This window comes from Pelophylax lessonae (assembly GCF_965119305.1).
Source record: "Pelophylax lessonae genome assembly, chromosome: 12".
NCBI lineage: Eukaryota > Metazoa > Chordata > Amphibia > Anura > Ranidae > Pelophylax > Pelophylax lessonae.
The window spans coordinates 225,749,837-225,767,759 of record NC_138779.1 but is presented as its reverse complement, the minus strand read 5'-3'; the positions used below and the strand labels follow the sequence as shown (position 1 = coordinate 225,767,759).

General features: G+C 48.3%; 1 protein-coding gene across 1 annotated transcript in view; it reads right to left on the bottom strand.

The window, feature by feature from the left end:
• Positions 1–17,398, bottom strand: part of SLC2A1 (solute carrier family 2 member 1) — a 203,904-nt gene extending 186,506 nt beyond the window's left edge. Inside the window, exon 1 of the mRNA XM_082273545.1 lies at positions 17,005–17,398. Within this exon, the coding sequence (XP_082129671.1) occupies positions 17,005–17,136 (132 nt within the window). The 5' untranslated portion in view covers positions 17,137–17,398. The remainder of the gene's footprint in view (positions 1–17,004) is intronic.
• Between the last annotated feature and the right edge of the window lie 525 nt (positions 17,399–17,923).

Here is a 17,923-nt window from a genome sequence, read left to right as displayed (position 1 = left end):
CGTCCTGCCTGAACCCCATATTGTTCTCTATGATGAAGCCTGAGTCCTCTGTCCTGCCTGAACCCCATATTGTTCTGTATGATGAAGCCTGAGTCCTCTGTCCTGCCTGAACCCCATATTGTTCTCTATGATGAAGCCTGAGTCCTCTGTCCTGCCTGAACCCCATATTGTTCCCTATGATGAAGCCTTATTCCTCTGTCCTGCCTGAACCCCATATTGTTCTGTATGATGAAGCCTGAGTCCTCTGTCCTGCCTGAACCCCATATTGTTCTGTATGATGAAGCCTGATTCCTCTGTCCTGCCTGAACCCCATATTGTTCCCTATGATGAAGCCTGAGTCCTCTGTCCTGCCTGAACCCCATATTGTTCTCTATGATGAAGCCTGATTCCTCTGTCCTGCCTGAATCCCATATTGTTCCCTATGATGAAGCCTGATTCCTCTGTCCTGCCTGAACCCCATATTGTTCTCTATGATGAAGCCTGATTCCTCTGTCCTGCCTGAACCCCATATTGTTCCCTATGATGAAGCCTGAGTCCTCTGTCCTGCCTGAACCCCATATTGTTCTGTATGATGAAGCCTGATTCCTCTGTCCTGCCTGAACCCCATATTGTTCCCTATGATGAAGCCTGAGTCCTCTGTCCTGCCTGAACCCCATATTGTTCTCTATGATGAAGCCTGATTCCTCTGTCCTGCCTGAACCCCATATTGTTCCCTATGATGAAGCCTGATTCCTCTGTCCTGCCTGAACCCCATATTGTTCCCTATGATTAAGCCTTATTCCTCCGTCCTGCCTGAACCCCATATTGTTCCCTATGATGAAGCTTGATTCCTCTGTCCTGCCTGAACCCCATATTCTGTATGATGAAGCCTGATTCCTCTGTCCTGCCTGAACCCCATATTGTTCCCTATGATTAAGCCTTATTCCTCCGTCCTGCCTGAACCCCATATTGTTCCCTATGATGAAGCCTGATTCCTCCGTCCTGCCTGAACCCCATATTGTTCTGTATGATGAAGCTTGAGTCCTCTGTCCTGCCTGAACCCCATATTGTTCCCTATGATGAAGCCTGATTCCTCTGTCCTGCCTGAACCCCATATTGTTCCCTATGATGAAGCCTGATTCCTCTGTCCTGCCTGAACCCCATATTGTTCCCTATGATGAAGCCTGATTCCTCTGTCCTGCCTGAACCCCATATTGTTCCCTATGATGAAGCCTTATTCCTCCGTCCTGCCTGAACCCCATATTGTTCCCTATGATGAAGCCTAATTCCTCTCTCCTGCCTGAACCCCATATTGTTCCCTATGATGAAGCCTGATTCCTCTGTCCTGCCTGAACCCCATATTGTTCCCTATGATGAAGCCTGAGTCCTCTGTCCTGCCTGAACCCCATATTGTTCCCTATGATGAAGCCTGATTCCTCTGTCCTGCCTGAACCCCATATTGTTCCCTATGATGAAGCCTGATTCCTCTGTCCTGCCTGAACCCCATATTGTTCCCTATGATGAAGCCTGAGTCCTCTCTCCTGCCTGAACCCCATATTGTTCTCTATGATGAAGCCTGATTCCTCTGTCCTGCCTGAACCCCATATTGTTCCCTATGATGAAGCCTGAGTCCTCTGTCCTGCCTGAACCCCATATTGTTCCCTATGATGAAGCCTGATTCCTCTGTCCTGCCTGAACCCCATATTGTTCCCTATGATGAAGCCTGATTCCTCTGTCCTGCCTGAACCCCATATTGTTCCCTATGATGAAGCCTGATTCCTCTGTCCTGCCTGAACCCCATATTGTTCTCTATGATGAAGCCTGATTCCTCTGTCCTGCCTGAACCCCATATTGTTCCCTATGATGAAGCCTGAGTCCTCTGTCCTGCCTGAACCCCATATTGTTCCCTATGATGAAGCCTTATTCCTCCGTCCTGCCTGAACCCCATATTGTTCCCTATGATGAAGCCTTATTCCTCTGTCCCGCCTGAACCCCATATTGCTCTGTATGATGAAGCCTGATTCCGCTGTCCTGCCTGAACCCCATATTGTTCTGTATGATGAAGCCTGAGTCCTCTGTCCTGCCTGAACCCCATATTGTTCTGTATGATGAAGCCTGATTCCTCTGTCCTGCCTGAACCCCATATTGTTCCCTATGATGAAGCCTGATTCCTCTGTCCTGCCTGAACCCCATATTGTTCTCTATGATGAAGCCTTATTCCTCTGTCCCGCCTGAACCCCATATTGCTCTGTATGATGAAGCCTGATTCCTCTGTCCTGCCTGAACCCCATATTGTTCCCTATGATGAAGCCTGAGTCCTCTGTCCTGCCTGAACCCCATATTGTTCCCTATGATGAAGCCTGATTCCTCTGTCCTGCCTGAACCCCATATTGTTCCCTATGATGAAGCCTGAGTCCTCTGTCCTGCCTGAACCCCATATTGTTCCCTATGATTAAGCCTGAGTCCTCTGTCCTGCCTGAACCCCATATTGTTCCCTATGATGAAGCCTTATTCCTCTGTCCTGCCTGAACCCCATATTGTTCCCTTTGATGAAGCCTGAGTCCTCTGTCCTGCCTGAACCCCATATTGTTCCCTATGATGAAGCCTGATTCCTCTGTCCTGCCTGAACCCCATATTGTTCCCTATGATGAAGCCTGATTCCTCTGTCCTGCCTGAACCCCATATTGTTCCCTATGATGAAGCCTTATTCCTCTGTCCTGCCTGAACCCCATATTGTTCCCTTTGATGAAGCCTGAGTCCTCTGTCCTGCCTGAACCCCATATTGTTCCCTATGATGAAGCCTTATTCCTCTGTCCTGCCTGAACCCCATATTGTTCCCTATGATGAAGCCTGATTCCTCTGTCCTGCCTGAACCCCATATTCTGTATGATGAAGCCTTATTCCTCCGTCCTGCCTGAACCCCATATTGTTCTGTATGATGAAGCCTGAGTCCTCTGTCCTGCCTGAACCCCATATTGTTCCCTATGATGAAGCCTGATTCCTCTGTCCTGCCTGAACCCCATATTGTTCCCTATGATGAAGCCTGATTCCTCTGTCCTGCCTGAACCCCATATTGTTCCCTATGATGAAGCCTGATTCCTCTGTCCTGCCTGAACCCCATATTGTTCCCTATGATGAAGCCTGATTCCTCTGTCCTGCCTGAACCCCATATTGTTCTCTATGATGAAGCCTGATTCCTCTGTCCTGCCTGAACCCCATATTGTTCCCTATGATGAAGCCTGAGTCCTCTGTCCTGCCTGAACCCCATATTGTTCCCTATGATGAAGCCTGATTCCTCTGTCCTGCCTGAACCCCATATTGTTCCCTATGATGAAGCCTGATTCCTCTGTCCTGCCTGAACCCCATATTGTTCCCTATGATGAAGCCTGATTCCTCTGTCCTGCCTGAACCCCATATTGTTCTCTATGATGAAGCCTGATTCCTCTGTCCTGCCTGAACCCCATATTGTTCCCTATGATGAAGCCTGAGTCCTCTGTCCTGCCTGAACCCCATATTGTTCCCTATGATGAAGCCTGATTCCTCTGTCCTGCCTGAACCCCATATTGTTCCCTATGATGAAGCCTGATTCCTCTGTCCTGCCTGAACCCCATATTGTTCCCTATGATGAAGCCTGATTCCTCTGTCCTGCCTGAACCCCATATTGTTCCCTATGATGAAGCCTGAGTCCTCTGTCCTGCCTGAACCCCATATTGTTCCCTATGATGAAGCCTGATTCCTCTGTCCTGCCTGAACCCCATATTCTGTATGATGAAGCCTTATTCCTCCGTCCTGCCTGAACCCCATATTGTTCTGTATGATGAAGCCTGAGTCCTCTGTCCTGCCTGAACCCCATATTGTTCCCTATGATGAAGCCTGATTCCTCTGTCCTGCCTGAACCCCATATTGTTCCCTATGATGAAGCCTGATTCCTCTGTCCTGCCTGAACCCCATATTGTTCCCTATGATGAAGCCTGATTCCTCTGTCCTGCCTGAACCCCATATTGTTCCCTATGATGAAGCCTTATTTTTCCGTCCTGCCTGAACCCCATATTGTTCTGTATGATGAAGCCTGAGTCCTCTGTCCTGCCTGAACCCCATATTGTTCTGTATGATGAAGCCTGATTCCTCTGTCCTGCCTGAACCCCATATTGTTCCCTATGATGAAGCCTGATTCCTCTGTCCTGCCTGAACCCCATATTGTTCCCTATGATGAAGCCTGATTCCTCTGTCCTGCCTGAACCCCATATTGTTCCCTATGATGAAGCCTGAGTCCTCTGTCCTGCCTGAACCCCATATTGTTCTGTATGATGAAGCCTGAGTCCTCTGTCCTGCCTGAACCCCATATTGTTCCCTATGATGAAGCCTGATTCCTCTGTCCTGCCTGAACCCCATATTGTTCCCTATGATGAAGCCTGATTCCTCTGTCCTGCCTGAACCCCATATTGTTCCCTATGATGAAGCCTGAGTCCTCTGTCCTGCCTGAACCCCATATTGTTCTCTATGATGAAGCCTGATTCCTCTGTCCTGCCTGAACCCCATATTGTTCCCTATGATGAAGCCTGATTCCTCTGTCCTGCCTGAACCCCATATTGTTCCCTATGATGAAGCCTGATTCCTCTGTCCTGCCTGAACCCCATATTGTTCTGTATGATGAAGCCTGATTCCTCTGTCCTGCCTGAACCCCATATTGTTCCCTATGATGAAGCCTGAGTCCTCTGTCCTGCCTGAACCCCATATAGTTCCCTATGATGAAGCCTGAGTCCTCTGTCCTGCCTGAACCCCATATTGTTCCCTATGATGAAGCCTGAGTCCTCTGTCCTGCCTGAACCCCATATTGTTCCCTATGATGAAGCCTTATTCCTCCGTCCTGCCTGAACCCCATATTGTTCCCTATGATGAAGCCTTATTCCTCCATCCTGCCTGAACCCCATATTGTTCTCTATGATGAAGCCTGATTCCTCTGTCCTGCCTGAACCCCATATTGTTCCCTATGATGAAGCCTGATGCCTCTGTCCTGCCTGAACCCCATATTGTTCCCTATGATGAAGCCTGATTCCTCTGTCCTGCCTGAACCCCATATTGTTCTGTATGATGAAGCCTGATTCCTCTGTCCTGCCTGAACCCCATATTGTTCCCTATGATGAAGCCTGATTCCTCTGTCCTGCCTGAACCCCATATTGTTCTGTATGATGAAGCCTGATTCCTCTGTCCTGCCTGAACCCCATATTGTTCCCTATGATGAAGCCTGATTCCTCTGTCCTGCCTGAACCCCATATTGTTCCCTATGATGAAGCCTGATTCCTCTGTCCTGCCTGAACCCCATATTGTTCCCTATGATGAAGCCTGATTCCTCTGTCCTGCCTGAACCCCATATTGTTCCCTATGATGAAGCCTTATTCCTCCGTCCTGCCTGAACCCCATATTGTTCCCTATGATGAAGCCTGAGTCCTCTGTCCTGCCTGAACCCCATATTGTTCCCTATGATGAAGCCTGAGTCCTCTGTCCTGCCTGAACCCCATATTGTTCCCTATGATGAAGCCTGATTCCTCTGTCCTGCCTGAACCCCATATTGTTCCCTATGATGAAGCCTGAGTCCTCTGTCCTGCCTGAACCCCATATTGTTCCCTATGATGAAGCCTGATTCCTCTGTCCTGCCTGAACCCCATATTGTTCCCTATGATGAAGCCTGAGTCCTCTGTCCTGCCTGAACCCCATATTGTTCTGTATGATGAAGCCTGATTCCTCTGTCCTGCCTGAACCCCATATTGTTCCCTATGATGAAGCCTGATTCCTCTGTCCTGCCTGAACCCCATATTGTTCCCTATGATGAAGCCTGAGTCCTCTGTCCTGCCTGAACCCCATATTGTTCCCTATGATGAAGCCTGATTCCTCTGTCCTGCCTGAACTCCATATTGTTCCCTATGATGAAGCCTGATTCCTCTGTCCTGCCTGAACCCCATATTGTTCCCTATGATGAAGCCTGATTCCTCTGTCCTGCCTGAACCCCATATTGTTCAATATGATGAAGCCTGAGTCCTCTGTCCTGCCTGAACCCCATATTGTTCTCTATGATGAAGCCTGATTCCTCTGTCCTGCCTGAACCCCATATTGTTCCCTATGATGAAGCCTGATTCCTCTGTCCTGCCTGAACCCCATATTGTTCCCTATGATGAAGCCTGATTCCTCTGTCCTGCCTGAACCCCATATTGTTCCCTATGATGAAGCCTGATTCCTCTGTCCTGCCTGAACCCCATATTGTTCCCTATGATGAAGCCTTATTCCTCCGTCCTGCCTGAACCCCATATTGTTCCCTATGATGAAGCCTGAGTCCTCTGTCCTGCCTGAACCCCATATTGTTCCCTATGATGAAGCCTGAGTCCTCTGTCCTGCCTGAACCCCATATTGTTCCCTATGATGAAGCCTGATTCCTCTGTCCTGCCTGAACCCCATATTGTTCCCTATGATGAAGCCTGAGTCCTCTGTCCTGCCTGAACCCCATATTGTTCCCTATGATGAAGCCTGATTCCTCTGTCCTGCCTGAACCCCATATTGTTCCCTATGATGAAGCCTGAGTCCTCTGTCCTGCCTGAACCCCATATTGTTCTGTATGATGAAGCCTGATTCCTCTGTCCTGCCTGAACCCCATATTGTTCCCTATGATGAAGCCTGAGTCCTCTGTCCTGCCTGAACCCCATATTGTTCCCTATGATGAAGCCTTATTCCTCCATCCTGCCTGAACCCCATATTGTTCTGTATGATGAAGCCTGATTCCTCTGTCCTGCCTGAACCCCATATTGTTCCCTATGATGAAGCCTGATTCCTCTGTCCTGCCTGAACCCCATATTGTTCCCTATGATGAAGCCTGAGTCCTCTGTCCTGCCTGAACCCCATATTGTTCCCTATGATGAAGCCTGATTCCTCTGTCCTGCCTGAACTCCATATTGTTCCCTATGATGAAGCCTGATTCCTCTGTCCTGCCTGAACCCCATATTGTTCTGTATGATGAAGCCTGATTCCTCTGTCCTGCCTGAACCCCATATTGTTCTGTATGATGAAGCCTGATTCCTCTGTCCTGCCTGAACCCCATATTGTTCAATATGATGAAGCCTGAGTCCTCTGTCCTGCCTGAACCCCATATTGTTCTCTATGATGAAGCCTGATTCCTCTGTCCTGCCTGAACCCCATATTGTTCCCTATGATGAAGCCTGATTCCTCTGTCCTGCCTGAACCCCATATTGTTCCCTATGATGAAGCCTGAGTCCTCTGTCCTGCCTGAACCCCATATTGTTCCCTATGATGAAGCCAGTTTTTGTGTCATTCCGGCATAGCTGGTAGGGGGACATGGGGGCTGCAGAAGTTATGGGACGATTAGTCATCAGGTGTGGATTTAAAGATGGTGGCAAGAATGTCACTGAAACACTCAGATGGTCCCAGTCCTCCCATTCTGAATACTCCACCAGCACGAGGCCTATGAGTCACCCTCTGGATTTGGCACTCATTGTACCGTCTCAGCTGTTCACTTCCAGTAATTAAATGTCTGAAATATGAATTGACGCAGTTCCTGGCAGAAGATCGATCGCTAATGAGATTCAGGATTGCCTCGGACCGAATGAGATGGTGAAAGCTGAGGGCCTTCTATTATAGAATGTTATATCATAAACTGATGTCTGCAAGTCCATATCTACCAAACGTCCAATGACTGGCACACAGTCTTTTTTCAGCATAATGAAATATGAAAACCGCACAGCTCTCTGCAGACCGGGAAGGAGTCTGAAAAGTAGGGATCAATCACAGAGGGCGCTGCCATAGTGTGAGATCCTCCCACAACCTTTAATTGGTTCACATAGACATATTGTACTCACAAAAGTGAGGTGCTGCCCTGAAACGCGTCAGCCAGGATATTAGAGGCCAGTCAGGTTGACAGATGAGATGTTCCTTATGTGAGAAGTGTGGCTTTTTACCACGTTTGTGAGTACAAAATGTTTATTTGAACCAATAAAAGGTTTTCGGAGGATCTCACACTATGCCAGCGCCCTCTAAATGATTTCCAATCAGTCTGAGATCTGGGCCTGAACTTATTGTACACAAATCCATTCATTCCCAGAACGCCCGAGAAATCCTGACCCTGCTGTATATGTAATGTACAGTACAGCCAATCAGATTTCATCCTTCACCAGTCACAGTGGTGGAAGGTGATTGGATGATGGGGGCACTCTGTCTATTGGCTCTCAGAGATCCTTTGGTTCTCTTTCTATTTGTGTGTATTGTACTGGTGAAGATAATGCTGACTTTGCAGTCTCCACTCTGGGAATCCGGTACAGCGAAAGAATGTCAGATGTCCTTTCTAAATCTGGCCCATGAGTTACCCCATGGAAAAGTACCCCATTAAGAAGTACCCCATGAAGAAGTACCCCGTGGAGAAGTACCTCTTGGAGAAATACCTCATGTAGAAGTACCCCATGGAGAAATACCCCGTGAAGAAGTACACCATGGAGAAGTACCCTGTGGAGAAGTAGCCCATGGAGAAGTACCCCATGAAGAATTACCCCGTGGAGAAGTACCCCATGGAGAAGTACATTGTGAAGTACACCTTTGAGAAATACCTCGTGGATAAGTACACCGTGGAGAAGTACCCTATGTAGAAGTACCCCATGGAAAGTATGCCGTGGAGAAGTACCCTGTGAAGAAGTACACCATGGAGAAGTACCCCGTGGAGAAGTACCCCGTGGAGAAGTACCCTGTGGAGAAGTACCCATGGAGAATTACCCCATGGAGAAGTACCCCGTGCAGAAATATCCCGGGAAGAAGTACCCTGTGAATACATACCCTGTAGAGAAGTACCAAGTACACCATGGAGTACCCTGTGGAGAAGTAGCCCATGGAGAAGTACACCGTGGAGAAGTACCCTGTGGAGAAGTAACCTGTGGAGAAGTACCCTGTGGAGAAGAACCTAGTGGAGAAGTACCCCTTGGAGAAGTAACCCGTGAAGAAGTACCCTGTAGAGAAGTACACCTTGGAGAAGTAGCCCATGGAGAACTACCCCGTGAAGACATACCCTGTAGAGAAGTACACCATGGAGAAGTAGCCCATGGAGAAGTACCCCGTAAAGACGTATGAAATACACCATGGAGAAGACGTATGAAGAGTACACCATGGAGAAGTACACTGTGGAGAAGTACCCCGTTAAGAAGTACACCGTGGAGAAGTACATAATGGAGTTGTACACTGTGGAGAAATTCCCCGTGGAGAAGAAGCCCATGGAGAAGTACCCCATGAAGACGTACCCTGTAGAGAAGTACACCATGGAGAAGTAGCCCATGGAGAAGTACCCCGTAAAGACGTATGAAGTACACCATGGAGAAGACGTATGAAGAGTACACCATGGAGAAGTACATTGTGGAGAAGTACACAGTGGAGAAGTACATCATGGAGTTGTACACTGTGGAGAAATTCCCTGTGGAGAAGAAGCCCATGGAGAAGTACCCTGTGGAGAAGTAGCCCATGGAGAAGTACCCCGTGAAAACGTACCCTGTAGAGAAGTACACCATGGAGAAGTACCCTGGGAAGAGTTCCACCTTGAAGAAATGCCACGAAGAAATGTCAAGAAGTACACCATCGAGAAGTACACCGTGGAGAAGTACCCCGTGGAGAAGTATCGCTGTGGAGAAGTACCCCATGAAGACGTACCCTGTGGAGAAGTACCCTGTGAAGACACCATGGAGAAGTACCCTGTGATGAAGTAGCCCATGGAGAAGTACCCCGTGAGGGCGTACCCTGTAGAGAAGTACACCATGGAGAATTACCTTGTGGAGAAGTAGCCCATCGAGAAGTACTTGCATGGAGAAGTACCCTGTAAAAATGTACCCTGTAGAGAAGTACACCATGGAGAAGTACCCCGGGTAGAAGTCCCCCTTGAAGAAGTACCCTGTCAATTAGTACACCATGGAGAAGAACACTGTGGAGAAGTACCCTGTGGAGAAGAACCCCGTGAAGACACCATGGAGAAGTACCCTGTGATGAAGTAGCCCATGGAGAAGTACCCCGTGAGGGCGTACCCTGTAGAGAAGTACACCATGGAGAATTACCTTGTGGAGAAGTAGCCCATCGAGAAGTACTTGCATGGAGAAATACCCTGTAAAAATGTACCCTGTAGAGAAGTACACCATGGAGAAGTACCCCGGGTAGAAGTCCCCCTTGAAGAAGTACCCTGTCAATTAGTACACCATGGAGAAGAACACTGTGGAGAAGTACCCTGTGGAGAAGAACCCCGTGGAGAAGTACCCTGTGGAGAAGTACCCTGTGAAGAAGTACCCTGTGGAGAAGTACCCTGTGGAGAAGTAGCCCATGGAGAAGTACCCCGTGAAGACGTACCCTGTAGAGAAGTACACCATGGAGAAGTACACCCGTGAAGAAGTACCCTGTGGAGAAGTACCCCGTGGAGAAGTACCCGTAAAGAAGTACATCATGGAGAAGTACATCATAGAGATGTACCCTGTGGAGAAGTAGCACATGGAGACATACCCTGTAGAGAAGTACACCATGGAGAAGTACCCTGTGGAAAAATACCCCGTGGAGATGTACACCGTAGAGAAGTACCCCATGGAGAAACACCCCGTGGAGAATTACACCATGAAGAAGTACCTTGTGGAGAAGTACATTGTGGAGAAATACACCATGGAGAAGTACATCACGGAGAAGTACCCCGTGGAGAAGTATCTCTTGGAGAAGTACCCCGTGGAGAAGTACCCTGTGGAGAAGTACCCCGTGAAGACGTACCCTCTGGAGAAGTAGCCCATGTAGAAGTACCCCGTGAAGGCGTACCCTGTAGAGAAGTACACCATGGAGAATTACCCTGTGGAGAAGTAGCCCATGGAGAAGTACCCTGTAAAAACATACCCTGTAGAGAAGTACACCATGGAGAAGTACCCCGTGGAGAAGTACCCTGGGAAGAATTCCCCCTTGAAGAAGTACCCTGTTGAGAAGTACACAGTGGAGAAGAACACTGTGCAGAAGTACCCTGTGGAGAAGAACCTAGTGGAGAAGTACCCTGTGAAGACGTACCTTGTAGAGAAGTACACCATGGAGAAGTACCCAGTGGAGAAGTACACCATGGAGAAGTACCCCTTTAAAGACGTATGAAGTACACCATGGAGAAGATGTATGAAGAATACACCATGGAGAAGTACACTGTGGAGAAGTACCCCATGGAGAAGTACATCATGGAGTTGTTCACTGTGAAGAAATTCCCAGTGGAAAAGAAGCCCATGGAGAAGTACCCTGTGGAGAAGTAGCCCATGGAGAAGTACCCCATGAAGGCGTACCCTGTAGAGAAGTACACCATGGAGAAGTACCCTGGGAAGAGTTCCACCTTGAAGAAGTGCCCTGTGGAGAAGCACCCTGTGGAGAAGTAGCCCTGTGGAGAAGTACCCCATGAGGACGTACCCTGTGAAGAAGGAGAAGTAGCCCATGGGGAAGAAGTAGCCCATGGAGAAGTCCCCGTAGAGACATACCCTATAGAGAAGTACACCATGGAGAAGTACCCCGTGGAGAAGTAGCCCATGGAGAAGTACCCCGTGAAGGCGTACCCTGTAGAGAAGTACACCATGGAGAATTACCCTGTGGAGAAGTAGCCCATGGAGAAGTACCCTGTAAAAATGTACCCTGAAGTAGCCACATGGAGAAGTACCCTGTGGAGAAGTACCCATGGAGAAGTACCCCGTGAAGAAGTACATCACGGAGAAGTACCCCGTGGAGAAGTATCTCTTGGAGAGGTACCCCGTGGAGAAGTACCCTGTGGAGAAGTACTCCGTGAAGATGTACCCTGTGGAGAAGTACCCTGTGGAGAAGTAGCCCATGTAGAAGTACCCCGTGAAGGCGTACCCTGTAGAGAAGTACACCATGGAGAATTACCCTGTGGAGAAGTAGCCCATGGAGAAGTACCCTGTAGAGAAGTACACCATGGAGAAGTACCCCGGGAAGAATTCCCCCTTGAAGAAGTACCCTGTCAAAAAGTACACCGTGGAGAAGAGCCTAGGGGAGCAGTACCCTGTGGAGAAGTACCATGTGGAGAAGTAGCCCGTGAAGACATACCCTATAGAGAAGTACACCATGGAGAAGTACCCCATGAAGAAATACCCTGTGGAGAAGTACCCCGTGGAGAAGTACCCGTAAAGAAGTACATCATGGAGAAGTACATCATAGAGAAGTACCCTGTGGAGAAGTAGCACATGGAGACATACCCTGTAGAGAAGTACACCATGGAGAAGTACCCCGTGAAAAAATACCCCATGGAGAAGTACTCCGTAGAGAAGTACCCCATGGAGAAGTACCCCGTGAAGAAGTACATCATAGAGAAGTACCCTGTGGAGAAGTAGCACATGTAGACATACCCTGTAGAGAAGTACACCATGGAGAAGTACCCAGTGGAAAAATACCCCGTGGAGAAGTACACCGTGGAGAAGTAGCCCATTGAGAAACACCCCGTAGATAAATACCCCGTGGAGAAGTACACCATGAAGAAGTACCCCATGGAGAAAAATGTGGGAAGCAGCATTTAATAGATATACAGTGAGACATTTCCTATATAGTATCTCCTCCAGTATAGAAGCAGATTGAGCGGTTTCTGTGGTAGGCGGGCCTCAGTCAGGTGACCTTCCAGGCAGAGTCCATGTCAAGGTCACAGTCACCTTCCATTCCAGGCTTTTCATTTACTCATTATTATTATTATACAGGGTTTATATAGCGCCAATAGTTTGCGCAGCGCTTACCGACATGAGAGCAGACAGTACAGTTACCATACAATTCAATAGAAGAGGAATCAGAGGGCCCTAATCTTGAGAGCTTACAATCTAGGAGGAAATCTCTTAGCCGACCATAGATGGATCAATATTCGGCCAGTGCGGCATGGATCAGATGAACTTTCACCCATCTATGGACGCTCCTGCTCCACAGAAGTCAGCTGAAGATTACCTCCTGTACAATCGGGAATGTTGGAAGATTTTTCTGAATCTGTATATTCTGACAGCGAAGGAACCTCAGAATAAGGATCACAGAGGAGAGCATTCCCCCATCCCCCTGGCTTCTATGTCCTCCTTCATACACTGATCCCCTCTACCTACCCATAAACATGACACGTTTATATCTCTGTGAGGGTGACACTACCGTGCCTTGAAAAAGTATTCACACTCCTTGACATTTTACACATTTTCTCATGTTACAACCAAAAACGTAAATGCATTTTATTGGGATTTTATGTGAAAGTGGCCATAATTGTGAAGTGGAAGGAAAATGATAAATGATACAAATAAATCTGTGAAAAGTGTGGCTGCATTTGTATTCACCCCCCTTTACTCCGATACCCCTAACTATAATCTAGAGGAACCAATTGCCTTCAGAAGTCACCTAACTTTTAAATAGAGTCCCCCTGTGTGTCATTTAATCTCAGTATAAATACATCTGTTCTGTGAAGCCCTCAGAGGTTTGTTAGAGAACCTTAGCGAACAAACAGCATCATGAAGGCCAAGGAACACACCAGACAGGTCAGAGATAAAGTTGTGGAGAAGTGTAAAGCAGGGTTAGGTTATAAAAAAATCTCCCAAGCTTTGACCATCTCACGGAGCGCTGATCAATCCATCATGGGAGAATGGAAAGAGTATGGCACAACTGCAACCCTACCAAGACATGGCCGTCCACCTAAACTAAATCTGTACTAATGAGACGAAAATCGGACGTTGTATTATGAACAACAAAAATTTTATAGCCTGCACATCAGGATTTTTTCGGCCGAAAAGTCGGAGTCGGCTGTCGAAAGCACCATACTAACAATCCGAAGATCGGTCATCGGACAAATTTTCCCTTCAGATTTTCTTATCGTGTGTACGGGCCTTTAGTCATGCGCTCCACAAATCTGCCCTTTATGGAAGAGTGAGAAGAAGAAAGCCATTGGTGGAAGAAAGCCATAAGAAGTCCTGTTTGCAGTTTGGGAGAAGCCATGTGGGGGAGGAGCAAACATGTGGAAGAAGGAGCTCTGCTCAGAGGAGACCAAAACTAAACTTTTTGGCCTAAAAGTAAAACGCTATATGTGGGGGAAAACTAACACTGCACATCCCCCTGAACACACCATCCCCACTGTGAAACATGGTGGTGGCAGCATCATGGTGTGGGGATGGTTTTCTTCAGCAGGGACAGGGAAGCTGGTCAGAGTTAATGGGAAAATGGATGGAGCCAAATACAGGACAATCTTAGAAGAAAAGACTTGAGACTGGGGGGGAGGTTCACCTTCCAGCAGGACAATGACCCGAAACATCCAGCCAGAGCTACAATGGAATGGTTTCATGTGTTAGAATGGCCCAGTCACAGTCCAGACCTAAATCACATTGAGAACCTGTGGCAAGACTTGAAAATTGCTGTTCACAGACGCTCTCCATCCAATCTGACAGAGATGAGATATTCTGCAAAGAAGAATGGACAGAAATGTCCTCTCTAGATGTGCAAAGCTGGTAGAGACATCCCCAGAAAGACTTGCAGCTGTATTGACTCCGGGGGGTGAATACAAATGCAGCCACACTTTTCGGGTGTATATCTCTAAGGGTAACACTATGTCGGGTGTATAACTCTGAGGGTGGCACTATGTCGGGTGTATATCTCTGAGGGTGGCACTATGTTGGGTGTATATCTCTGAGGGTGGAACTATGTTGGGTGTATATCTCTGAGGGTGACACTATGTTGGGTGTATATCTCTGAGGGTGGAACTATGTTGGGTGTATATCTCTGAGGGTGACACTATGTTGGGTGTATATCTCTGAGGGTGGAACTATGTTGGGTGTATATCTCTGAGGGTGACACTATGTTGGGTGTATATCTCTGAGGGTGGAACTATGTTGCGTGTATATCTCTGAGGGTGGAACTATGTTGGGTGTATATCTCTGAGGGTGACACTATGTTGGGTGTATATCTCTGAGGGTGACACTATGTTGGGTGTATATCTCTGAGGGTGACACTATGTTGGGTGTATATCTCTGAGGGTGACACTATGTTGGGTGTATATCTCTGAGGGTGACACTATGTTGGGTGTATATCTCTGAGGGTGGAACTATGTTGGGTGTATATCTCTGAGGGTAACACTATGTTGGGTGTATATCTCTATTGGTGACACTATGTTGGGTGTATACCTGTGAGGGTGGCACTATGTCGGGTGTATATCTCTGAGGGTGACACTATGTTGGGTGTATATCTCTGAGGGTGACACTATGTTGGGTGTATATCTCTGAGGGTGACACTATGTTGGGTGTATATCTCTGAGGGTGACACTATGTTGGGTGTATATCTCTGAGGGTAACACTATGTTGGGTGTATACCTGTGAGGGTGGCACTATGTTGGGTGTATATCTCTGAGGGTAACACTATGTTGGGTGTATATCTCTATTGGTGACACTATGTTGGGTGTATACCTGTGAGGGTGGCACTATGTTGGGTGTATATCTCTGAGGGTAACACTATGTTGGGTGTATATATCTGAGGGTGACACTATGTCAGGTGTATATCTCTGAGGGTGACACTGTCGGGTGTATATCTCTAAGGGTGACACTATGTCGGGTGTATATCTCTGAGGGTGACACTATGTCGGGTGTATATCTCTGAGGGTGACACTGTCGGGTGTATATCTCTAAGGGTGACACTATGTCGGGTGTATATCTCTGAGGGTGACACTATGTCGGGTGTATATCTCTGAGGGTGACACTATGTCGGGTGTATATCTCTAAGGGTGACACTATGTCGGGTGTATATATGTGTGAGGGTGTTACTGATGCCATGGTGTTAATGTGGGTGTTGTAATGGTGACGATGGTTTATTCCCCTTTGAGTGGGCGGGTGCATAATAATCAGCCAGCTGACTTTGCAAGGAAGATTAGTATGAAAGAAGCTTTAGATTGGGCCAATGTATAGTTCACATCTGGTCTCCGCCCCCTCCAGTCTGCCAACTGGCCATATGTGACCCCCTCCACCCTAGTGTGACTTCCCATATGACCCCCGCCCCCCTCCAGTGTGCCACCTGCCCATATGTGACCCCCACCCTAGTTTGACTGTTCATCTGACCCCCGCCCCCTCCAGTGTGCCATCTGCCCATATGTGACCCCCACTTTAGTGTGACTTCCCATATGACCCCTGCCCCCTCCAGTGTGACCCTCACCCTCCAGTGTGCCACCTGCCCGTATGTGACCCCCACCCTAGTTTGACTGCTCATCTGACCCCCGCCCCCTCCAGTGTGCCACCTGCCCATATGTGACCCCCACCCTAGTGTGACTTCCCATATGACCCCACCCCCTCCAATGTGCCATCTGCCCATATGTGACCCCCACCCTAGTGTGACTGCTCATATGACCCCACCCCCTCCAATGTGCCATCTGCCCATATGTGACCCCCACCCTAGTGTGACTGCTCATATGACCCCACCCCCTCCAATGTGCCATCTGCCCATATGTGACCCCCACCCTAGTTTGACTGCTCATATGAACTCCCGCCCCCTCCAGTGTGTCCATCCCCTAAATGTGACCCCCCAGTGTTCCCCACCCCGGTGTACCAAGCAGAATACATTGGCACCGTTTACCAGTTACCAGGTTTCTCCATTCAATCAGATTATCTCAGAAATGACAGGAGGAAGTGATTGGTTCTCACTCCAGATGCTTTGATATATATAGTGACTTTCTAGGGACAACGAGTGACCTATACATAATTATTCTATAAAGCAGTCAGGGAAGTGCTAAGTGATCATTCAGCCAATCAGAGTCCATCTTGTGCTGGTCTGACTTCAGTATGGAGGTTGCTATGGTCACTGCACTTTGTCCACGAATAGGGTGAGTAGTGTGTGACATTATCGGTGACCCGCAATCCCCATCATCCCACCACAATGCAAAAATAACAGCTAGCATGTGATTGGCCGGACAGCAGTTCTGCCCCCCTCTGCTCCCTGGTATATGTTAGTGACATTCTATAGATGGAACAGGAGATAGAGTCAGGGGTCTCCTACCTTCTTCTCGGTAGGTCCATGGACCAGGCTGGTGCTCTCATTGACGGGGGGTTTCGGGGGAGCTTCTTCCTTCTCCTTCTCTTTCTCCTTCTCCTTCTCCTCCGTTTCCTTCTTGTTCTCCTCGGGCTGCATGTCGGTGGTAGACGATCGGGGTCCAAGTACAGCCGAGTCCTGCCTTCACCCAAGTGTCCTTCTCTATATACGTTGTATCTCTCTCTATATACGTTGTATCTCTCTCTATATACGTTGTATCTCTCTCTATATACGTTGTATCTCTCTCTATATACGTTGTATCTCTCTCTATATACGTTGTATCTCTCTCTATATACGTTGTATCTGCGTACAGTGTGTGATGTCGTCCTCCAGCATTCAGTGGTCCTTCCTTTTCTCTCCTCCTTCTTCTCCTCCTCCTCCCTCCTCCCTCCCCGGCAGTGCGTCTTCCATCCTTCTGTCAGTCATGTATGGCAGGATACAGGTAAATAACCGGCTGCCGCCCTTCTTCCTCCACCCATCAGTATGTCCGTCTGTTCCTCCTCCTCCTCCTTTACAGGTAGATTTGTCTTTTCCACAATCCAGGAAACCTCTTCTGTTTTCATCTTGCAGGTAGTCCTATCAGTCCAGAACATATATATGACCTCCATCCTATCTCCTGGTGTGTGCTATTAGAATGTGGTCACCTCCTATCATTCCACACTTCCATTCTAATGATGCCGAATGGCAGAATTGTTGCAGTAATAATAGTGGAGGGGGAGCCGTCCCTCTGTAGGGATCGGGTGAGGATTTGAGGGGAGCCGTCCCTCTGTAGGGATCGGGTGAGGATTTGAGGGGAGCCGTCCCTCTGTAGGGATCGGGTGAGGATTTGAGGGGGAGCCGTCCCTCTGTAGGGATCGGGTGAGGATTTGAGGGGGAGCCGTCCCTC